Source organism: Lepisma saccharinum, chromosome 10 (assembly GCF_977018435.1).
Source record: "Lepisma saccharinum chromosome 10, izLepSacc3.1, whole genome shotgun sequence".
NCBI classification, from domain to species: Eukaryota; Metazoa; Arthropoda; class Insecta; order Zygentoma; family Lepismatidae; genus Lepisma; species Lepisma saccharinum.
Genome location: NC_139238.1, coordinates 72,793,701 through 72,819,657, shown reverse-complemented (window position 1 = coordinate 72,819,657; position 25,957 = coordinate 72,793,701). Strand labels below are relative to the sequence as shown.

General features: G+C 36.9%; 1 protein-coding gene across 1 annotated transcript in view; it reads left to right on the top strand.

Moving 5' to 3' along the window:
* LOC145993943 (protein takeout-like) overlaps positions 1-24,736 on the top strand; it is a 107,337-nt gene extending 82,601 nt beyond the window's left edge. Inside the window, exons 4-6 of the mRNA XM_083129910.1 lie at positions 7,195-7,328; positions 15,166-15,315; positions 22,608-24,736. Coding sequence (XP_082986036.1) covers positions 7,195-7,328; positions 15,166-15,315; positions 22,608-22,762 — 439 coding nt within the window. The 3' untranslated portion in view covers positions 22,763-24,736. The remainder of the gene's footprint in view (positions 1-7,194; positions 7,329-15,165; positions 15,316-22,607) is intronic.
* Positions 24,737-25,957: the final 1,221 nt, after the last annotated feature.

Here is a 25,957-nt window from a genome sequence, read left to right as displayed (position 1 = left end):
ATTGTTTCAAAGCGAATAATTGATAGCGTTAAGGCTGATTAAACTTAAAACAAGCATTACTGAAGCCAAAATTTTATTCTTTCTGTAAAAACGTATCCAATAATGATAGGTACAGTCACGGACAGTTCTGGGTTGTAACGATCCCATTAAGAGTCAATGGGATTGTTACAACCCGGAACTGTCCGTAACTGTACAACCTCCGGTAATAAACATGGGACACCTATAACTTTTTAATAGGAAGTTCTGCTATCGCCGGAGAGTTAGGCAACACACAACGCATTACAGGGAAGTCAGTATTTAACCATTTCTTGCTTACGTACTTAGATTTATCCACTTCCTATTAACTTACTGATCCTCTTCTACCGATTGGTAGAGATGTTCCTCCTGCTTCATATTAACATAGACTGCTATTTTTGGTAAATATGACTTACTTATTTCTTATTTAAATAGAAAGTAACAAAACAGAGCCTTTCATTATTTCAGTAACACGCTAATGTAACACAAATCATAGGATTAAATACTTCAAATTACTCCGTACACGAATATTTGATATATGTTATTTTATTTATTTATTTTACCCTTCAACATTTATGGGTGTGAAAGGTGACCCAAATGTCCAACTCCCTTCCAAGTAGTACATACACCCTGGACTGCATTTCCCAGGCTAACGAGGCTCTGGCAGTATAATCCTTTGTGGGGCTCGTGTTGTCTCTTGTCCATGGATTCTTGATTGTTCTTCCACCAATTTAATCTTATATCTTTTCATCCTCACCTTCGCGATTGGACAAAAGTGGTAGAAAAACGAAGTAAAATAAAACAAAATTAATCAATCAATTTCACTTACGTTGCTGTTCGCTTCTAAGTAGGGCCGGATTAACCTATGGGCAACTGGGTCAATTGCCCCGGGGCCCCCACCAAAAGGAAGCTGTGAAGGGCCTCCACCAAAAAAATCTTTTATCCAGCTGGCTATGCTTGTAAAACATTACATAAGAAGTTGTATTTTAAAAGTTAAAAAAAAGTTCACTGTTGTCGTATGTGTACACTCTTCTGGATCCAATTGTAGCACAGATCTCAGTCCATCTGTTTGTAGATATCTGAAGCTCAGTATACTTTATACCATGGATAAAAGGCAAGAAAAGTGTGTCTACTATAAGTGTTAAGCCTTTGGGAATTTTCTTGAAGAAAGTGTAGTTACTGCAATTTCCACAATGAACCTGTCGGTAATTGTCCAGTAGATGGACCGTGCATATGTAGTGACATATTTACTCTTAATTGTAAATAATATCATTTATAATAAATTATGTATGTAAGTACAGTATACTGCTCAGTTCTCTGTTTCCGCCTGAACCCTCTTAGTATTTACTATATATTGTAGTTACGGTGTTCACTCTTCATAATATACTGTAGACATTTAGACGCAGAATTTTACTGCTGCTATAGCGATACAATTTTCGTCCTGTAACTTTATTTTACTGCGCTATTCTCCCTGCAAACCTATCTGCGATATGTTCGATTGTGAATGATTACTGATTCTAAAATCAGGTCTACCATTTTAACTGCTGTTATATAGAATTTCAAAGAGAGGGATCGTTTGCAAAACTATTTTGTTCTGACGACGAAAAAAAATAGAAGAAAAAAAGAAAATTAGCTAGCATAGATTAAAGCAAAACTGAATAAGTTGAATTTTGATGTAACTCGTTTTTATTTAGGTCTAGTGGTTAATTTTTAATTGGAGTTAAAACTAGAGCATCTATAATTTTTAATCCGATAGTAGTTCCTACCATTTCACTTTACATAGCGCCGATGAAGATGATAGATAAAGACACTGTACTCTGTCAAAAAGGCACATGTAGGTGTGTGGAAGAAGGGCTCCACACCTTCTTGAACCTCACAGCTACTTATAAGAGGCAAGTGAAACGTATAAGTATTATATTTGGGGTTCATTGGTTGTATTACATTTACTAATAATAACTTAATAATGCTCTGTGGTGAACAATGCTGAAGTACGCAGACTCCTTACAGACTCCTGTTAGGCAAGTTATTTCACAGCATAGGGGAATGAAATCATATTACTGACGTAGATGAAATGAAATTATTTATTTTTTATTTATTACAATTATAAAGCAAATATACTTTGAACTACAGCGCCTTTAATAACGTAGTGTGGAAAACGACCCAAGAAACTGGTTCCCGAGACGGATGAGAACATAGATGGCAGTGCGATCAGTTTCGGTGCTAATTTTCTTATGAAAGTAATGCGGCTTTGTTAGTTTTTAGAATATATTATGTAGATTTGTTTGTCTTGAAAGGCGGTACGTGAATTGATGGAAACAGTTATATTTGTGGAGTGATTTGCAGTCACGAAATGGCATTAATTTGGAAAGAAAAGTAAAATAAAATGAATAAATAAATAGCATGCGTGCGTAACACAAGAAGAAACATCGCAATGTGATTCTGGACGTCAGGTCTTGGATTGTGTATTAGAGTTTATTTTTCTATGTTATTAGAATATAAATAGTATCCTGAGAGATATTTCATACCGAGGCGACAAACCACAAGTGTCGCTTGAAAGCGAGCAGTCGGTAATCAATGCAGCCTTTCGAACCGTAGGGACACAAGCTCTGACTGCACAGTTTTCTCAAGGAGATTTTAGACCAAAGCGACACGCGACAAACAATACGAGGATTTCATACCAAAGCGACACAGGACATTCGGTCCAAGGCAACTTTCATACCGAAGCGAGACGCGACACATGTCGCATGGAAACGAGCCAATCAAGAGCAACATTCACATCGTAAAGGCATGACGGGCAGCACCGGCCAGTGTTCGGTTGGTGAAATGCTCAAGCGATAAGTGTCGCGTGCCGCTTTGGTGCGCAATATCTCTAAAGCAAGACACTCATTGCATCGCGCATGTGAGAACAACAAACTACGGCAACACGTTCCAAGCTATTGAGGAAATGGTCCAGTTTGAGCGACACACAAGCGACAAAGCGACACGTGTGGCTTATCGTGTCGCCTAGATCTGTTGTTCGCACAATTAGCAGCAAACTCTTGCTAATAGACTGAAGTACCGCTTCAAGGCTGCCGCTTGTCACTTAGTTGGGAATTCCCCCTGTAGCGCGTCGCTTCGGTCTGAGCACCCTTCCTTTAAGGAGCTTTCCGACCGAAAAAACAAGTAGCATGCGAATACGACATGTGAACGTGTCGTTTGCTGTTTCGACCCTCATGAGCAATGAATGCTATTTTACAGTCTGGAAGTGTCTGTGTCACTAGTCACTTCAGTGTAAACATCCCGTGTCGCTTGTCCCATTGGTCTGAAAGTTTCCTTACACTCATGTCGATGGCACTAAGAAAGTTTTGTGGGTTTCCCCTTGTCATTTCATGCAATCATCATTATCATCATTGCCGCGATTAGTTTAGAAAAGAGACAGTAAATATAAAAAATATAAATGCTTCAGTGTGTATATCTTTAAAAGAAATGATGATGATGATAATACTCCCTCTGTCCCATAATTATAGTCCGGTATGCCAAAATGGTAACTTTTTATTTATGTTCTTTTGGATACTTGATCGGCCAATTTGTACTTATCCTTGAGGCATAACGTTGTACGATTCATTCCCGTGTTTCATTTTCTTCTTCTGTATACACAAGTGTCACAGTTTGAATATCGGGCAAGTATTTTGTGACAACAAACAAAAGTGTACCGGACAATAATTATGGACAGAGGGAGTAATTATGAACCTAATTCATACACAAAAATTTAGTTACCAAGAGCAATTTTTCTCCAGTATTATTAATGAAAGTATAACGATAACAGGAAGTGGTCGACTGTAGAGAATGTTCGTTAATATCTTCGCGACCACTGTACCAAATATCATATCAATTATCACATTCATAGAAATGTTTCATGTAAAAGAATCAGACGTTGCAATGAAAACTCCATTTACTTCCATTATAAGCAGACGAATACCATGCACCGAGACCAACACCAGCGCCTCTAGCGGTATCATATTCGAGTGGAACCAGCCAGAGAGCCCAGAACCGTGCCGTTTTCCACACTACGTTATTCAAGGCGCTGTACTTTGAACGAATGTGAGGATTTTGCTTTAACGGTGTCTTAACTCAACTATAACACATAACCTCAATTCGTAGCAATCGACGTTCCTATGGTCGCAAGCAATTCTTTTGAGTTTAAATTGTGTCGACGATCTGTGGCGAATGTTATTTCTCCTGCGAAATCCTATATATTTATACTATTTCAAGATCACAGATCAAATATAGATGAATCACTTGCTAATTACAAAAATATGCTACAAATGAAACTGACATCTACATGGGTTTCTATCACAGATTATATAAAACACTTTTTAAAAACCATTACCCAATACACAATAAACCATACAATACAATAAATATTAAACAAGAGATATACATTACAAACAAGGTGCAATTTACATACAATAAGACAAAAATTACACTTTCTATCACAAGGTTACACCTGTGACATATTTTCAAGTGGTAACGTCACATAAAAATGGATCATATTATCACATGGTCGGAAGGAGACGTCACAATGCGTAGAACGGGATTCGAATCCAGAATCTTCTGTGACTAGATTGTGGATCGAAGACTTTTGGCATTTTACTTATTTGACAAGCAACATCTCTTTTACAGCGCTGTAATAGCAATTGAGTACACGGTTACAGTCTTAGATTAGAAGTTACGGTAACATTTACCATATTCTACCGTTAGATTTTAATAATCGAACTGATTTTACAGACTATGACCATAAGGTGTGTAGTACATGTAAATTCCGCCATTGTGTGAGGGCAGCACTGCCAAGTGGCAACAGCTGACCGGTGGGGTCGAGTGATTCAAGTCAGACACTTGCTGTACAGACTGTGAACGGTGCACGATGGTTTATGTGCAAATCCATGTTTCGAAGTGGGCTGGCTGTTGGTACTCGTAAAGCTGTAGTATTCGTGTACTATGTTTTCTTTTTATTTCCTTTTGTGAAATAAATCTGTTGTTCAGCATATGGGCTTTCTGTGCAGTGTGGTGATAAGACACACGAGGCAAATGTTTTTAGAGTTAAATTGGAATATTTCATCACCCATATAATGGTTGTAAATAGCCAGTGGCGTAGCAAGGGGAGGGCGAAGTGGGCGACCGCCCGTGGCCTCGCGTCCCATGGGGTTGACGAAAATTGTAATAAATAGATGAGAGAAAAAGAGATGGAAAAGGCTAATTTTTGTTTGCAATTAAAACGTTATGTTTTATCTGGTTTTAAATACTAGTTAAGCGTTATAATTTGAATCAGGGGCGTAACATACAGGCACATGTGCTGTAAGTCTAGGGAGGCCCGAAAAGAGTAAAAATTATCGTCGTATTTTTCATGTGAAATATCGACTCAAGTCACGATAAATTGCTTCGACATTTTTACCCATTTATTCTTTTCTTTAATAAAAAAGCATGCACAGACGAAATCGAATATCTTGCACAATCTTAGAAATCGTCAATGTTATTTTCGTAGGTGTTTTTTATCATCACATGATAATATATCATAGTTCGAAAGAAAACATGGCCTCATGGCCCCTCTCATGTGTATGGGCTTGTCCTTCAGCTTGAGATTTCAGCTCCCGGAAAACATAGAAAGTCATTTTTAGAGGCAGTGAAATTATTAAATATCATTTTCGCCAGTAATTTATTATTATTATTTAAATATGATAAATTGCTGACATATCCCTGAAGATTTTGTATCGATTCTCATTGAGATTTCAAATTGAAAGAACAGATCGGGGCCTCGCATTCTAATATCGCCAAGGGTCTCGCGATATGTTGCTACGCCACTGTAAATAGGGCATATCGGGTGGGAACGCCAAGTCCGACGGAAGGGTCGGCCCTTTTATGCTTAATAATTTATTTATGGAATTAGTCGCCACAGGTATTGTTTATTTGCCTGAAGTCAGCTGGGTTTTCAATAAAACATCATCCATGCATGTTTTAGCTAGAAAATGAGATGCACAATATTAAGCAGTTAGATACTAACGAAAAAATAATAATAATAAAAAATAATAGTTTTTCGGGTTAAGTGGTAGAGCAGACACAGGCTGAATTTCTACCACGAGGACTTCACCAAATTATTTGACAAAAACTATGTTGATTCTTTAGTTTTTAATACACATCGCTGTTCGTGCGATAAATTATACTCCCTCTGTCCCATAATTATTGTCCGGTACACTTTTGTTTGTTGTTCCATAATAATTGTCCGTTAGGCAAACTGTGACATTGGTGTATACAGAAGAAGAAAATTAAAATTATTACTCAAGGATCAGTACAATTTTGCCGATCAAGTATCCAAAAGAACATAAATAAAAAGTCACCATTTTGGCATACCGGACTATAATTATGGGACAGAGGGAGTACAATGCAATGGTCATTAAGAAATGGTATATTTGAGTTTGGTAAAGTTACGTCAGTCAATATTGCGTATTGTAGCATCACATAGCACGAGTGGCATGAGCGCGAAGAACCGGGTAGGAATTCTACCGCTGTTGTCTGCTTCAGAAGGCAGGAAGGGTCACATGAACCAATCACGTACCCCTCTGCTCCATACGCTGGCGTACCATAGAGAATTTGCGCGCGTGCTGTACAGATCTAAGCTTTCCCTCCAGAAAGGCAGCAAGGAATATAGAGTTCTTTACGCCGAACTTGCCCGGCGTCCAGGCAGGAAAGGCATTGAAAAAATGCTGGAACGAGTGTTGTTAGTGGAGCGTTGCAAGCGGATCGCGAAAAATAGCTATTATAATGCCATGAAGGTCAAACATATATGAAATTAGTCAAGATTTACTTTATATTTACAGCATTTACGTATTTTTTAAATTTTAAATCAGGGAACGCCGGGCGTATGGGCGTACTATAACGCTACGCCACTGGTAAATAGCAGTTTAGTGCACCATATATATATTTAAAAAAACAAAAGAACGATAGCTATCACTAAAATTTCATCAATTAAATTAACTGTGTATTTGTCGTTACAAATTTTAAGACTGTCATGGTCACTTTTTTGCGGCACTTGTATGGCAGCGGAAACTTTCAAAGGCAACGTTTTACTGTTTCGCCATCTCCGCAGCCACTTGATCGACTCACCTGTCATGTATCATCCTTGTGACAAGATTTATTTTCTTTCAGCGTTAACCTGGACAAGAACAAGATGGAATTTGAGTTATTTTTCCCGCGCCTTCGTGTTGAGTCACACTACAAGGTTGACGGCAACGTTCTTCTGGTACCCGTGAGAGGCGACGGCGAATCCCTTGGAGTTTACAGTAAGTTGTTCACTTGCTATCTTCTTGTTAAAGTTTATCATTAGTATTAATTTAATTACGTGCAAGGATTTTCACTTGCACTGGATGCAGTACATTTTCATATATTATAATGTTTATTATTTCCGTTAATGATTGCTGTACAATCAGTAGATTTTCTTTGAGGTTTTATGAATTTGATATCATTATTTAGGATAATTGTTAACTTATTTGATTGTGATGTTGTTCCCTTCACCCCACGTCGTTTGTTTGCAGAAAACAGTGGCGACAGCCTATATGGGCCTGAAGAGAAAACAAATCTTGTATAGATTTGCCCTGAAACGTAAGTTCACAATATAAATATTTTCATAAGCCTCAGAATAGACGATACCAAAATCAACTACAAAATCTCATAGGGACAGGAAGGTTTATAATTGTGAAAAAGTGTCAACAGAGAATATCGATGGCACACAGATTAGTGTGCTTGAAACAAAATGGAAGACAATGAACCCAGTACTCGCAAACTTTGACTAGAAATCGGTGTGAGCCAGAGGCGCAACCACGAATTTTTGTCTCGGGGTGGGACAAGTACCAGGATAAACGTACCAATAATAATAGTAATAATAATAATAACAACAACATTAATAATGGCATTATTATTATTATTATTTATTCAATTATAATAGAATAAAGCGAGAAGTTAAAAGAAGAAGTAAAAAAAGAGATTACTTGAAAAGCAAAATTAACGAAATTGAAACAAACAGCAAAACCAAAAATATCAGAGAGTTATATAAAGGTGTAAATGAATTTAGAAAGGGGTGGCAACCTAAAGTAAACTTGATAAAAGATAAAGATGGTGATTTTTTGGCTGACCCAAGCGATATTCTAAATAGATGGAAGAACTACTTTAATGACCTTTTAAATGTTCATGTAGGAGATAAATCAGAAGTAAATGAAGTCCACACAGCAGAACCTTTAGTTCCAGAACCTAACTTGACTGAAGTTAAAGATGCTATTAAAAGGCTAAAGAATAACAAAGCACCTGGCATTGATTTAATACCAGCTGAGTTAATTAAATATGGTGGAAAATCATTAATATGTCAAATTCATAAATTAATTTCTTTAATATGGAATAAAGAAGAAATCCCTCAACAGTGGAAAGAATCCATAATTGTTCCTGTGTTTAAATAAAGTGATAAAATGAACTGCAATAATTACCGTGGAATTTCTCTACTCTCAACAACATATAAAATATTATCTAACATTCTTTTAACAAGACTAACCCCATATGCTAATGAAATTATAGGTGATTATCAATGTGGATTTAAACGTAACAGATCAACTACAGATCAAATTTTTCACATCAGTCAGACACTTGAAAAAAGTGGGAATATAACCAAAATGTCCATCAGCTGTTCATTGATTTCAAAAAAGCATATGATTCGGTCAAAAGACATACATTATATAATATATTAGTCGAGTTTGGAATACCTAAGAAGCTTGTTAATATGATAAAGGTATGCACCAGTGATACAGAAAGTAAAATTCGTGTGGGTATTAATGTGTCTGACAAATTTACAATTCATGATGGCTTAAAACAAGGAGATGCATTACCTCCATTGCTCTTTAATTTTGCCTTAGAATATGATGTTAGGAAGGTAAAAGAAACTAACGAAGGACTAAAATTAAATGGTGTGACTCAGTTGTTAGCATATGCAGACGATGTAGACTTATTAGGGGATAATATAAATACAATTAAGAATAATGCTAAAATATTTTTCAAAACTGCTAAAGAGATAGGTTTGGAAGTTAACAAAGAGAAAACTAAATATATGCTTACAGGCCGAAACCAAGTGTTAGGTAATAATCAAAATCTAATTATTGATAACAACTCGTTTGAACGAGTTTCCAAATTCAAATACTTAGGAGTAATATTAACAAATGAAAATTATATTAAAGAGGAAATAAAAAGTAGGCTTAATTCAGGAAATGCATGTTACTTTTATCTTCTCGTTTGATATCTAAGAAACTAAAAGTTAAAATATACAAAACAGTAATTTTGCCTGTAGTATTATATGGGTGTAAAACTTGGTCCCTTACATTGAAAGAGGAACATAAATTGAGAGAATTTTCAAATAAGATCCTTAGGAAAATATTTGGATCTAAAAGGGATGAGGAGACAGGTGAGTGGAGAAGGTTAAATAATTTAGAACTACATAATTTGTATTCATGTCCAGATATTATTAGAATAATTAAATCAAGAAGACTTAGGTGGACAGGCCATGTGGCACGAATGGGAGAGGAAAGAGGCGTTTACAGGATTCTTGTTGGGAAACCTGATGGTAAGAGACCTGTAGGAAGGCCAAGACGAAGATGGAGGGACAACGTTGAGATGGACCTAAAGGAAATCGGTAGGGATGGAAAAGAGTATATAGATCTCAAGATAGGGACAGATGGAAGGCCTGTGTTGTTGCAGCCATGAACCTTCGGGTTTAAGAAGGCTAGAGAGTTAGTTAATTAATTATTATTATTATTATTATTATTATTACGTGTGGTAGTAGTAATATTAAAGACGTTATTATTCCCATAAATTATGCAAAAAGGGGGTAGAAGTGGGTGATAATGCATTTGTTTGGAACAAGATTTGAAATATGTTTTCAACACCGATAATTTCACATTAGCTAATAATGGAAAACAAGCAGACAAACTGTATTTTTGAATGGCAGAAAATGAATGATAATGCATTCCGAAGATAATTATTTTTGTACATATAACATGTAGTGTAACTTTCATGTACAAGATATGTTTTACACATATGCAACATGAAGCGACATAAAATGAGAAAATACATATGCAACATTCCGACACTAAAGTGTGTACATATTGAAAGTTTATTCAATACATATATACAACACTTCGCGACCAAGAAAATTTTTAGACCCAATTTTTGCAATTGAAAACAATATTGATTTAATAGGGTGCAAATGATTTCACCGGACGCCATAGCATTCTCTCTTTTACAATTTTTTTTCATTTAGATCATTCAGCGCATCGACGACTCCCACTCTGAACTTGACGAGACAGAAAAGCAGTCAATGCGAGCAAGAATATTTTACGAAATGTAATTTTATTTGTATAAAATCTTAAATCGAAGAGGGACAATTGCTCCTCTGAGCTTCCCCTGCAGGTTCCCTTGGCCGTCAATGTTTGCCCCCCTTTGCCCCCCTAGAATTAATTTCCGTCAAAGGTTGTGGGGGCAATGCTCCCTTGCCCGCCTGTGGTTGCGCCACTGGTGTGAGTCAATAAAAGAAGAAGGGAATGTGGAGCTCAACCCACCCAATAATTTACCTCTTAATTTATTATATATATATATATATATATATATATATACAGATGGGGGACAAAATAATACGAACACCTGTGAAAAAGTATGCCACATTTCATACCGGCTGTACAGCAGCACCACCTGGCACTGAAATCTGCCACCTAGTGGCTGTGAAGGGGAAGGTATTAGTTTGCCAACAGCAGTCATTGGTGGTGCATTCGTCTATCATACGCTCTCAAGAGACACTGCAATGTCAGACCTGACAGAGTTCCAAAGAGGCATGATTGTTGGAGCACGTTCAGCTGGAGCCACGGTGACTGAAACCTCAAAGCTTGTTGGGTGTGCAAGGAGCACAGTATCAGCCGTTATGACAGCGTACACAACACAAGGTAAGATGGCGTCTTCAAAGCACAACAGTGGATGAAAGACAAAGCTTGCTGCTCGGGATAGGAGGGTGTTGAAGCCCATAGTGGCCCGAAAGCACAAGCAATCGTTATCCGAGATAACATCTGAAATGAACAGGCATCTCCAGGACCCCATTTCAACCAAAACTGTCAAAAGGGAACTCCATGCTGCAAACATTCATGGCCGAGTGGCAATTCTTAAGCCATTGGTGACATCACGTAATGCTGTCAAGCGACGCCAATGGTGCAGAGCTCACAGAAGTTGGTCCCCACAGCAGTGGCAACAAGTCATCTGGTCTAATGAATCAACATTCACGTTATTTCAGACCACGGGGCGCGTTTATGTGTGGAGAACGCCTCGAGATGCATTTCATCCTGACTACCTCTTGCCGACTGTGAAGCATGGAGGTTGGTCCATTATGGTATGGGGCGCGATATCTTGGCATGGTGTGGGACCACTTGTTTTTCTGCATGGGAAGATCAATGCCACTCACTAACGCAGCATTCTGGGGGATCATCTCCCTCCTTTTGTCCAGACTTTATTTCCTGGGGACCGACCGCTTTTTCAAGATGACAACGCTCCTATCCACACTGCTGGGTCTGTCCAAACATGGTTTGAAGAACATGACGATGAAGTAGGACAACTTGAATGGCCCCCACAGTCTCCTGACCTGAACATTATAGAACATTTGTGGGGATATTTGGAGTCCAAACTTCGTGCTCGAAGTCCGCCTCCAGCCACACTTTCGGAATTGGAGACTGCTCTGGAGGAAGAATGGCTCCATATTCCCTTAAACATTGTGCATGACCTCTATGCGTCCATCCCACTTCGCATACAAAGTGTACTTCAGTCACAGGGTGGTCCAACCCCTTATTAATAAAGATTTTCTCTACATTCACAGGTGTTCATATTATTTTGTCCCCCATCTGTATATATATATATATATATATAAAGTCCTCCCCAACTGCAGAGTACCATGATTCGCTTTTGTGAAGAGATGCACCACGTGATAGCACAGAGTGATAAAATTGACGGGTTAAAAGGAAAACAGCCCTCGTATATTCATCTTCTTCTCATTTTAGACACTCAGAAAGGCAGTTATTTTTTAAATAGGCATCAATGACTAAAATAGAAAAATACAGCCACTACAAAAATGTATGTATTCCTCTCGGAAATAACGTGAAACGGATTTTAAAGTAATTCATTTTCTGGCCAAGGAACAAAAAAAATAAACTTAGGGCAAGAACCCCCTCCCCCCCGAAAAGTGTTCTCCTCCAGCCACATACATTCGGAGGTTATGCGCCATTGTCCTTGCCTTACATTATACCGGAACGTCAGTTACGCGAAATATTTACCGGTTTCCCCCGTTTATCTCTTTGTTCTTTATCCTTTTATTTCTAATTTTCATTTTTTACATGATGGTATGATTTAATACCATACCAGAACAAGGGCCAATGATTATTCGGTTTCCAGAATAACCAGTGCTAGTAGGGTTAAAATGTTCATTAATCTAGGTTACCGTATTAGGTTTACAATTATTAAGCTTAAGATCTTAAGAGAGCAGGTTAGTTACAGTGTACAAAATGGGATAGAGGAGTTATTACTAGAGTTAGGATTTGTATTATTGTATATGTAATTACATATTCTATTCCTTTCTAGATACATACCATGAACACGAAAATGTCAACGAATTATGTAACTGACATCATTTTGCATAAGTTTGATGTTACATATTTTTACATATTTTCCAGGATATTACATATTTTACATATTTGCTGATTTATTTTACATAAAACAACATATTTCGGCAATTCTTTCCTATCTTGGTACTTTTTCCTATATTTTTGATCTCTGAAACATGATGAAGAAAATTTGTTGCCCATGTGATGTCATATTTTCTAATCAATGAGATGCATACGGTCACCTACAATTGACTGCCAAGTCAAAAGACAGGCTGAAGAAATAAAATACTGGAACTGTCATTTGTCATAAGATCCTAGAGTTTCTCTCCCCTCCCCTTTCTGGTTACATATTATCGTTTCGCTTTTAGATTTAGGCAAAGCACCTAGAAACTTGACATCGGTGGACAAGAAAGCTACTTTCCTGTACGTAGTGAGTTACATAATATGTTCCCTTGTACAAGAGTAACTACGTATTTTAATCGATTGTTCATTCTGTAGGTGCTATTTTTACAATTTGTTTCGAACGTTACGAAGAGCTCTCGTACATATTTACATATTCTACAATAATTTGCGATGTAGAAAGTAATTAATAGTTGACAAAATTGGTTTCTTAAATATGTGTACGTTGCTGTGATTTTTTGAGTTTATAAATTTGATACAAATTTTAATTTGAACAACTTACGTCCTCAAAATTATGTTGAATAGGTTCAAATAAAATACATATCTAACAGAGTTCTTAAAATTGCTTGATACTCGATTGTTATTAATATTACATAATCTATGATACTATATATTTAGCTACATATCCTTTTGATAATAAGTTAGATACATATTCTTTCAATTATTGTTACATATTTATGTACATATTTTGTACTTTCATATTACATAGGGATTTAAGGTTGGCAGTGGGAGTGGTAGGAAGTTTCTAAGCCTCTTTAATTGTTAGTTTTTAATTGTTAAAAGCATCACCATGAATTTGCAGAGGTCTAGTAAGAAGTGTGGAGGTTTTTAGGGCCACCCTACGTAAGACATATTTCATTGTATAAATATTATGACGTAAATCTCCGAGCCCACATTTAGAAAATGTTTCAAAGTCTTTTTATGTCTTTTGTGTCTGCTCATTTGTTTTTTTAGATAACAATTAACATTTTTATTGAAAAGTAGGCTATGTATTTACATTAAGAGGCCAACATAACAGTTTTATGCCGGCCTCGGTAGCCGAGCGTCTCGGGTTGTCGACTCAACTCGCTTTCATCCGGAGGTCTCGGGTTCCAGTCCTGGCGAGGGCATGGGTGTGTTTTAATGTCCGCAACATACTTGTAGAAAAAGGACATGTGACAGGTGCAAATAACCTTAGTGTTGATGTATCCATAAAAATAACGAATATTTACAAAATTTAACAGTTTTATTTAATTATTTACATAAATGCTAACACAAATCGCAGGAAAATAGTTTTACATTTTGTTCTTGCTACAATGTTTTACTTCTTAAATTTAATTTTGCAATAATAAATAAACACATAGCACGCCGTGCTTTAGCAATAACGCCTTTGATCATAGCCGTTCCCGCTTTCGCAATACAGACTTTTCATAAGCTTTTCTTGCGTACTTTACTGCAAGCCAGTGTTAAATAAACTCAAAGACTTTAGAATTATTTTCCCCTTATTCTTTGGACTAGAGGAAGAGATTTCGAGGATAACTAAATATCGTACATAGCAATATTGCCTGAAAGTCGTTTTTACGACCTCAACTTGTTCAGAATTCACTAAACATACTGGTATAATTGTCATATCACCTCGCTATTTTGAAACTCTTTTTAGTAAAAATGTTAACAATGCTCATAATTATATACTTAGTATATAGTAATAAGTCATGTGTTTTGCTGTCTCCGGTCATACCCCCCCCCCCCCAAAGTTGATGGTTTCGCGGTCTCAGCCAACAAAGTTGATAGTCTAGAACATTTCAAATGCGTATTTAAAGTTAAGTACATTTGGCACAATACGGAGTAAACTTTACAAGAGAAGCAAGATAATATATTAGATCCTCTTAAGCAAAATTATTTGAGGGGCTCTGTCCCAACATCATTAACATTGGGGGGGCTCGAGCCCACCCAAGCCCCATGGAGTCGGCGCCTATGACCATGATGCAATGCTAACACAAAATGCTTCAACTCCTGTCGGATTGGTTATAAATCCACAGACAGGAAAGTGTCAACGAAATGAAACGCTATGAGCGCCACAGTGGCCAATTAGGGTACTATCTCCTATTTGAGCGAGTAGCAACATGTGGAATACATATACAAATTATGTCATGTCTCGTATTCCGAATGATTTTACGGGGAGACATTAGAATTCAGTACCTCTTAACGTGTCATTGTTGTGCACTTTCTTAAAAACACTACAAAGTTGTCTTTTAACTGTAATATAATTCGATCTATTTTTTCCTTGCAGGCAACATTACAGCCTACAATATAATTCGAAGTGTTCCAGTCAATAGAGACGGAGACATCTATTGGGAAATTGTGGAAGCTGTTATTCGAATCAAGTTGGGCCACGGCAGAGTACATTTTGCCAACTTATTCAATGGAAATGAAGTTATAGGTGAGGAATGTAACTAGAGCCAGTTGTTCACGGTACTGGCATTCATACTTAAAGCCATACTGTATGCTGAATTGCGTAATGCAACTGTTAAATTAGTTTTCGTTGATTGATTGTCACTAGTGTGACCATGGACGTCCGCAGGATTTTTTCCAGGGAGGGGCAAGGAAGGTATTTTTTTCCAGGGGGGGCAAACATGTCACGTTTTCCCCAAAAAGAGAGTTGTTCCCTAAAAAAAAACATTGCTTAAATTTGAATTTATGGTGTTCATGCAATAATTATCACATATTATTGTGGCTAAAATGAAATTTTATGTGTGAAATACATAATTTTGGTTGATTTTCATTTTCCAGGGGGGGGCCATGGCCCCCCCTTGCCCCCCTTCCGGACGCCCATGAGTGTGACAGTGTGAACATCCCGTGTCGCTTGTCCCATTGGTTTGAAAGTTTCCTTACACTCATGTCGATGGCACTAAGAAAGTTTTGTAGGGTTCCTCTTGTCGTTTCATGCAATCATCATTATCATCATCGCCGCGATTAGTTTAAAGCGGAAGAAAAGAGACAGTAAATATCCAAAATACAAATGCTTCAGTGCGTATATCTTTAAAAGAAATGATGATGATGATAATAATAATGAACCTAATTCATACACAAAAATTTAGTTGCCAAGAACATTCCACGCGTATTTTTTCTCCCGTATTATTAACGAAAGTATGACGATAACAGGACGTGGTCGACTGTCTAGAACAGTGTTCCGCAACCTTTTTTTTACTCAAGGCACACCCCAGACGGGCCTAGACTCAACACGGCACACCAAAATGTCTGTCCCCTCAAAATCATATGAATCTTAATATAATTACGAAATATTACGTCGTTATGTAATCAATTATTATTATTATCATTGTTATTATTATTATTATTACTACTATTATAAAACACGAATAGACTTATGCATTTATTAAAAATTTATTAACTATTATTCACTGTACACATTTCTAATACGAATTTTAAAGTAAATAACTCGACTCATACCTTCAATGTGATACTTGAGCCTGCTTAGCTGCACACAGACGGCTGATTCGTGGCGGAATCGTTGACAAAGCAAACCTAATTTCTTCATCTCTTTCTTTGATGTTTTAATTGCAGTCAACGTCGAGAAGCCCAGTTCACAGAAATAAGTAGTTGAAAATGGTAATAACACATTAACTGCCATCTCGGAAATAGCCGGGTATTCACTGCTTATTGACAACCAAAATGTATCCAAAGGCACTTCGAAAAATTTTAATTTCAATGTTCTGTCTGCTTTCAAATCTGCCAGTTCCTCTTGTAAGCGTAAATTTTTCGGAAGATATTTCGAATCCATACTGAATGGATCACGAACCCAGTCAAAATCTTCAATCCACCAGTTCAACTTATTAATTAATCCTTGAATCTTATCCATACTAGTCAGAATATTTTTGTTTCTACCTTGCATTTATCTGTTTAGTTCATTCAAGTGTACGAAAATATCGGAAAGATATGTTACTTCCTTATAGCTAGTTTCCTGTACTTTTTGCGAAACACGTACCGACGTAGTCATGAGCGTCACTTGTTTTTTATTTTGTTCCAACAACCGACGAAAATAATTCACATCTTTACTTAACAGAGAGGAATATTTTGTTGACAAATGTCGTTTTAATTTACTGGGAACCATAGCAGCATTACTGAGCTTTTCACCACACACAACACACTCAGTGATTGGGCATGTTTTGTCACCACACCAAAAAAAACCGTAAGATAAATAGTTATCACTATATTGCCGGTGAACTACTTTCTGTTTCTTTTTTTCGGGTTCGATGGTTTCACTACTTGCACTCGAGGACGGACCACTCCGTACAAGGAACTTATCCATATCGAAAAAAGAAAATAGTAAGACTGGTGTAGCAATCCAATATTCGCACTACTGCAGAGCACAACTGTGATAAAACTGAACTGAAATACTGTAATTGTTGTCTGACAATGTGTGGGTCCTTCGGCGAAGAAAAAGAGCAATATAGTTTAAGAAGCGCCGACAAACAGACACAAAACACAAAAGATGCAGTGTTACAAACAAAGAAGTCGCTTGAATAGCTCTATTGTATGATTGGTGCGGGCCGCTAAAAGGCTTGCTAAAAGTCTTACGCGGCTTTCTTTGCGGTGAACACAAAGCTTGCCGCCTGTAACCCATCAAACCGGCTCAATATTACAGGCGAGAATACATATAAGATGAGCAAACTATAACAATATTGAGTAAATAAATTACATTTAATTTCTATGAAAATATAACAGTTATCAGCAAGAATAAACAAGCACCTTCTTACTTAAAATCGACAAATAATTTCTTACAATATTACAATAGTAGGTAAAAGTTCGCGTCACACCTTTCACCTTGTGACGGCACACTAGTGTGCCGCGGCACACCGGTTGCGGAACACTGGTCTAGAATGTTCGTTAATATCTTCGCGACCACTGTACCAAATATCATAGCAATTATCACATTCATAGAAATGTTTCATGTAAAAGAATCAGACGTTGCAGCGAAAACTCCATTTACTTCCATTATAAGCAGACGAATACCAAGCACCGGGTTCAACACCAGCGCCTCTAGCGGATCATTTTCGAGTGGAACCAGCCAGAGCGCGCAGAACTGTGCCGTTTTCCACACTACGTTATTCAAGGCGCTGTAGTTCAACTGACGTCGATGCGTGCCGTGTTGCCACGTTTCACATACATATTTACTCCGTTGAAAAAAAATCTGTATAAAATCGGTTTCGCAATGCGAACTGAAAATGGTAATTCATTTAAAAAACAGAGCTTCAAAACAAGACCGATATTGTATTTGCAGGACTACCCAATACTAAGAAAAAGTTGTTTCTCAAAATTGAGAAGAACGGTTTTCTTGACAAATTTTAAAAATCTTAAAATTAAGAATTGTGCTTTAAACCTTTCTGCCTGCACCCTGCTAAAATTTCATAACGATCGGACAACCCATATTTTATTTACAGAATTTCAAAGAAAGCGATCTTTTTCAAAACTTAAGAAAAACAGGGACTTTTTTGTTCTCACGACGTTAAAAAATAGAAGGCATCCTAAAAAAACGGTTAGCATAGATTAACGTAGAATTGAATAAGTTAAATTTTGATGTGAGTTTCCTGAACCCAATATGGCCTACCTAAGGTTTGCAATTGTTTCTAGTGGTGTACAACGTCAGGAAGGTAAAACTAGTGCCAAGATTCAAAAGCGGGAATATTTCTGAATGTTTTCTGAAAATGGGAGTCAGTGGTGCAGGGAAGATTTTGTTAAAGCGTAACGTTTAGGTACATGTGTACCCAATATGGGCTGGTAATATATTTTGTTCTTTCACATCAAATAATGCAACAGAAATTGTAAAGAAAGTACCACAATGTTATTTTTATAGGTAGGTAAGTATATTGATACACTTATGTTTTATTTACATAACGTCATAATAATGATATTACACTAAGAAATAACATCGTTTACAAACCAATAAACAAGGAAGTGACGTGTCAAAAATTGTCACCAGATTTCCATGGATAATACATGACAGTCTGGACAAATGAAAGTTCCTTCATTATCCTTAGTGACTCCCAGACACACTATGTGAACATAAGAGTAACAAATGTCACATTTGCGCATGTTATTTACGATATATTCCTATGTAGGCCATATTGAGTCCACCTTACATAGTGTTCTTTTTTCCTTCGTTATAAACATGAATTTAGATTAAAGTCTAAACTAAGTACATTGTTGTAAAGTACAAATTATGAGGTACCATAATATGTACTACAGATATAAACACATTTCACTTGGCTAAGCAATAACTTCCATATGCACTATAGGTACGTAGGTTGGCCCATAAGTTCTGGCGTTTTTTTTGGTGAAAATTTTGCGTCAAAAATAACATGTGTTGGCAATGTGTTTTATGTTATTCGATAGAGAATTATGTGCTCTATAAAATAGTGTGTTTAGTTTTTTATGCTGGTATACTTCTTGTTCTTTTCAGGTCATTATAATGGAGTGTCAAGTCGACAAAAAAGAGCATTTTCGACACCTTCTGCTTTTTGCATTTAATCGATGTGCCAAAGTCACAGAAGCTGCTCGAGAGATTTGTGAAGTGTAATTCGAAGAAGCGATGCCTCTTAGGACGGCTCAAAATTGGTTTAAGCGATTCAAAGACGGCAATTTCGACCTCAAAGACATGCATCGCACCGGACGCTCCCTTCAGTTCGATGAGGAGCGACTGAATCAGCTTTTTCACGAAGATCCACGCGAAACGACGAGGGAATTGGCAGAGATAATGGAATGCTCCCACAGTACCATAGAGCGTCACCTTCACTCGATGGGAAAGGTTCAAAAGTTGGGCGCATGGGTTCCACATGCTTTGAACGACAATAACAGAAATCAACGAGCCACGATCTCCGCCGGTTTGCTTGCCCGTCATCGGTCAACTCATGGACACAAGCAGCGATTCCTCTACCGAATTGTTACCGCTTCTTCGTCATACACGTCACAAATCTCTCTAGCAGCTTCTGTGGCTTTGGCACCTCGATTAAGCGCAAAAAGCAGAAGGTGTCGGAAATGCTCTTTTATTGTCGACTTGACACTCCATTATAATGACCTGAAAAGAACAAAAAGTATATCAGCATAAAAAAACTAAACAAACTATTTTGTAGAGCACATAATTCTCTATCGAATAACATAAAACGCATTGCCAACACATTTTATTTTTCACGCAAACTTTTCACTTAAAAAAAACGCCAGAACTTATGGGCCAACCCAATACAACCAGCAGGTTTAATCATGACATTCGGACAGTCTAAATGACACACTAACGTTATCTCTTGAATTCACCATGTATCTACTTGGATACAGCAAATAGGCCATATTGGGTGCAGATACCTTAACTTGTTTTTATGTAGCTCTAGTGGTTAATTTTTAATTTCCAAACTCGGGTAGTCTATAATTTTTATTGAAATGAATTCATGTTTTAGCCCCACTTTATGCACAGATAGGCTAATCGGGACTGGACCTACAGTTTAAAGTTGGATTCGAAAAACGATTCGATCTGCCATCACCAGGTATCGAACACGGACCCCTTGATTACAAGGACACGACGATATTACAATGCCATCGGGGAGGCCCCGTCTATAAGTTTTAATCCGACAGTAGATATACACTTGGTGTGCCTTAATATTAAATTAATCTTGGTTTTCATGAATCATGCATTAGGTTAACAATCAGACAACAAGTCTCATCTCATTTCCATTTCACAGAGGCCTGCCTAGATTTTCACAAGGCCGTCTGAATATAGTATCGTTACATTCCCACAGTATGTGCTTGTTACTTAACAGCAACGAAAGGAAATATTGAAATTAGTACAACCGAGTGTATTTCCTTCCTTGTGCTGTAAATTTTTTACAACGCGACGCTTCAACACGTATTCACTGCAACAACATCACGCTCAGGGAAACAATAATGGTTCCTCCTCAAGGACACATTAACCACGCTATCTATAGCATTGTTGCGTGTTCCACGGTGAGGTACTACGAAAGAATTAGAAATGAATTACAGTAAAGCGTATGCCTTAGTTGATTCCACCAAAATCGTTTCACTTTAGCATCCTGAGCAGACGCATGGTTGCAAACAAAGTAGCCAAATTCATCTCTTAGCCCAGGTTACAAGTTTTTAAGTTAACAATTAAGGTGTTATAAAATAGTTGTTGATAATACATATTACTTCTATTGCATAAAAGTAACTCTGTTATAGTTACTCTTACTTATTTTTAGAAGTGGCTAATTACGCAGGGGCGGCTTAAGCTCTGGGTTACTCGTCCGGGGCACCGCCTTCAGGGGTCACCAAACCAGGGTGTTCTACTTGAATAGCGATAAAACTTTCATTTTGATTACATAAACGTGGCTATTTGTTTCAGAAAGAATTGTTGCAAACCCATAGCGGAAACAATAACACGAGATGGAAAGGAGTTTTGGAAAAGACATATAGATGGCAGCACAAAATAAAAGAATATAAATAAATTGTTGGAGGATAAGTATAGATTTAATGAAAGAAAAAAAGTATGACAAATAGGTGCCAAAAATGAAGGCAATGTGAAAAATATAGCTAATAGATGGAAAATGAAATAAAAGTGGTTTTCATCAAGCAACAAGTTAAAGCATATGGTCAATTGTTAGGCACGCATAAGGAAGTTATGAACAAAGTAAAAAAATATATAAATTTCAGAATAATAGGTGGTGAAGCTCCGTGACTTTACCCCCAACTGGATAACATATTACACTAGGCTACATTGCAAAATCATGTAACAATTTAAGCTAAGAGATCACTGTTATTTTTATATAATTATGTAGGAATGAAATAAATGCATACCTGAAATAAACGTATTCTTTAACAGTAATACTTAAAGTATTTAAGAAAGACTATTATTATTCATATTTGAAACCGTAAATACACTACATAGTCAAAAGTCACCGGACACCCAGTGCTGTTCATTCCAAAGACACCAGCCAAGTAACTAATAAGATGTCGGACCTCCCTTCGCTATTATTACAGCATTTACTCTTCGAAGCAGACTTTCCACTAAGTTCTGGTATAATGCTGGTGGAATTTTATTCCATTCGTCATGTAGCCTCGTGGGTGGTTTTCGGTCGAGTGGGTCTGGCACGTAACCGACGCTCCAATTCACCCCAATGATGTTCTGTATGGTTCCAGTCGAGGTTTAGAGCGGGCCGGCTAAGCACATCCACTTGATTGTCCTCAAACCACGATGCAATGGACTCTGCTTTATGGGCAGGGGCATTATCGTGCTGATAGAGAACAAGGGACCATTCCAAACTGTTGCCACAGTGTGTGCAGCATGCTATTGTCTAAACTGTCCTCATAAACACCGCTTTGCCATTGACAAAAACTAACGGCCCTAGTCCAACCAGGAAAAACAGCCCCATGCCATGACTACCTCCACATTCGCTTAGGTGTCCAGTGACTTTTGGCTGTATAGTGTATGTAACATCAAGGTTTTATTGGTAGTGGAACGTGGACCATGGTGGAATGTTAGGGATAGCAGGATGGGAAGTTAGGGATGGTTGGATGGAAAGTTTGAGATGGAAGGGTGGGAAGTAAGGGTACACCAAAAATCCACTTCGCCCGGGTGAAACTTTTATCTTGAGCCATCTCTGTAGATACAGTTAGATTACTTAAAGTTACTAGTTACTTCCAAACACTGATATACACACTTTTTTCTCACAGGGAATGCTGTGAACACGTACTTCAATGAACACTTTGATGATCTGGCACCGGAAATAATTCCTGTGGTTGAAGATGCTTTGGCGTACTTGTTCTCGGGGATGACGAAAAAGGTACTTGGGAAATACCCCATCCGGGTACTTTTCCCGGAAGAATGAAGCTGCAGCGTTATCGTCACTCATCACTTCATCGCCATGCACATAAGTCCCCTAACTCTCCATACGTATGCATAATTAACCCGAAGTATACTGTGATATCATAAGGTTTGTTACATTTACTAAGAATGAACTGTTATGGTGTGTCTTATTTTAGTTAAACACCGGACTTTAGACACTTAATGTCACACATTTAGAACCCATAAATAGAGTTAAGACTACCTAAGTAGATTTTTAAGATACTAAAATAGACTACAACTACAAAAATACTAGGCTAGAATAGTGTACAACTATGAAAATTGGTATAAAAGCAAAAAATTAGACTCCAGTAACAAGAATTGACTACTGAACAACTAAATAGACTAGAAAACTATGAAATAAACTCCAAAGTACAAAAATATATTAAAGTTGCAAAAGGCTCTAAACTACTAGAGTAAATTACAACTATTAAATAAGCTTCAACATTACTAAAACAGACTTCAACTGCTACACAAACACAAAATAGGCTGCAAACTAACAAAATAGATTGGAATTACAAAATAAAGTGTAGACTTCGAAACTACTAAAATAGTAGAAACACGGTATAAAATTACTAAAAGTTTCTAAAACCACTAAAATAGAAGACAACTACAAAATATGACTTTTAAATTACTGAAACAAGAGGAGCTACGACAGCCAAGATTGGCTTGAAAGTGCAAAAATAGACCTAAAGTGCGTTAACAGACTATGAAATTACTACACAACAGTACTTAAATAAGTTCCAAATTGTAAAATTGCCAAAGGCCCTGAAATTATTAAAGTGAATTAAGTAGTAAATGAACTCCAAAAGCGCTAATTATATTCCAAACCGCTGAAATAAGTTAATGCATAAAATATGCTCCGAAACGACTAAATCAGATTACTAGAAAATATGCTTTAAATATTATAAGTAAGAACATGTTCTAAAATTAAATTGTCTCCAATCATCACTTAAGTAGGCTACAACTACAAAAATGGCGTTTAATGCAACTAAAATAGATTATAACTAAGAAAATTGGCTTGAAAGTACTAAAACAGATTTAAGTTGAAAAAATACACTACAAAACTAACAAATAGACTCGAAAACTACTAGATAAAGTTCTAAACTACGACAATGTATTAACATTGAAAAAGACTCTAAAGATCCTAAAGTAAATTACAAGTACTAAATAAGCTCCAAAGCTACTAAAATTGACTACTCCAATACCTCAATAGACAAGAACTACAAAAAAATAGTCCCTAAAAGTACTAAAAATTAAATACCATGATAAAAATTGTTTTTACATATTTTAAGGTAATAACTAACTTCTATACAAAAACTAGTCAGCCATGTTATTTTGCCTGTGCAGAACCATAGTTTAATGCACGTGTTTAGCAATAACATTATTTTGCTTAACAGTAATTAGTCTATGTTTTTATGCATTAAAACTGGTGTACCAGTAGATATGAAAAGCATATGTACTTCAGGTCAGATAATATATGTTTCATTATTTACCCTACGATATATCACGATAGTTTTCTCCAAATTTTCCTATGTTTGTGTAGATATTTCCTTGTAATATTTTTGGAACATCTAAACCAAAGTGCGTTTATAAACTGTTTAATTAATGAGTTGTTTTTAAAACTAGGTAATTTGTTTTTGGGTACAAAACCAGTGAAACAGCAAGCAAAATAGATAAGTTTAGGACACTATAGAACCCTACAGAAACCTACTTTTACATGACACGCGAAGTTATTTTGTTATTTCTTGTGTATTTTAAATGCAAAAAAATAGCCATGTATACTAAAATCCAAGTCAGGCCTATTAATATTATTGTTCACAAGAAGTTATAGAGTTGTTTCATGCCAGAAAAGTAAAATGTGATTCACTATTAAATAGTAATTTTTGTATGGGTAATTACTGTTTGTGTGCATTATGTATAAACTTTTCATAAATAAAGAATGTATGTTTTGAAGTTATGGTGTAGAACTTATAATTAGATCGTAGGAATTTGTGCTTTGAAAAATCTTTAAAACGAACTTAAAATTATAAGAAAATGACCTATAAAGTTACTTTAGATATTAAAAATTAAGCATGATTTTTTAATAAATGGCTACAGAATCATACACTTTGAAAATAATTGAATAATTCGTCACAAACGGGTGCCTCCCCGATGGCGCAGTGATAGCGTTGTCGCCTTGTAATCAAGGGGTCCCGGGTTCGATACCCGGTGGAGACACATAGTGGTTCGGATTCCACTTTAAGCTGTAGGTCCAGTCTCGATTAGCCTTACTGTGCATAAAGTGGACTTAAAACACCAAATCAACAAACAACCAAAGTAGGTGCCATGGAAACGACTATCTCTCTCTTTCTCTCTCTCTCTCTCTGTGTATCAGGCCCATACCCAAGGGGGCCCATGGCTCCCCCTCGATTAAAATTTGAACGTATAAAAGCTACAAAAATTATGTTGACGGTTTTCAAATTTTGCATGAATTTCGATTTTGTTCTTGCGCAAATGAATAGGTTCTTTCTGGACAGAGGCAGGCTCTAGAAGTCTGCAGTCTGCAATATTGGGCTATTTTAGTTCTATAACCATTGATGCAAGGTCGGGACAGTCCATTCCTTTTAATCCATGTCCCGACCTTTTCGTCTCGGCTCGGACACTACTTGCTATAAGGGAAGAAAGACTCTTGCGCCACTACAGACATTGTACTGGTTATATAGGACTTTCTGTAGAATACTGTGTACAGTCATGGAAAAAAGTTCTTCCCCATAAGGCTTTAATAGGAGCAAGTAATGCAGGAGGGTAGGCAACACATATTGCACCCTTCGATGATCGGGTGATTTAGCCTGTCTTAACACCGAGAAATGTGTTCCACGCGAAGGTCAACATGACAGGAAAGCAAAGAGGGTCACGTGACTATTGGTTACGTGGAGTGTTGTGCTTCTCCACGTCCCCAGTTCTTGATCCACATTGCAGAAAAAGTAGAGCTGCATGCAATATATGAAAATAGGTTGTTTTCAACTACACGCTTAATTATGATTTTCCCAATTGTAAATCTATCAGACGTGTCTCCCGATTTAGTCGGGACAGTCCTTTACTTTGAATTCCTGTTCGTCATAGGCATAACTTGACGGGAGCAGAAAGGACATTTGTAACCCCCCCCCCCCAACAAATCAGGTTTCTTAAAGTTGCTAAA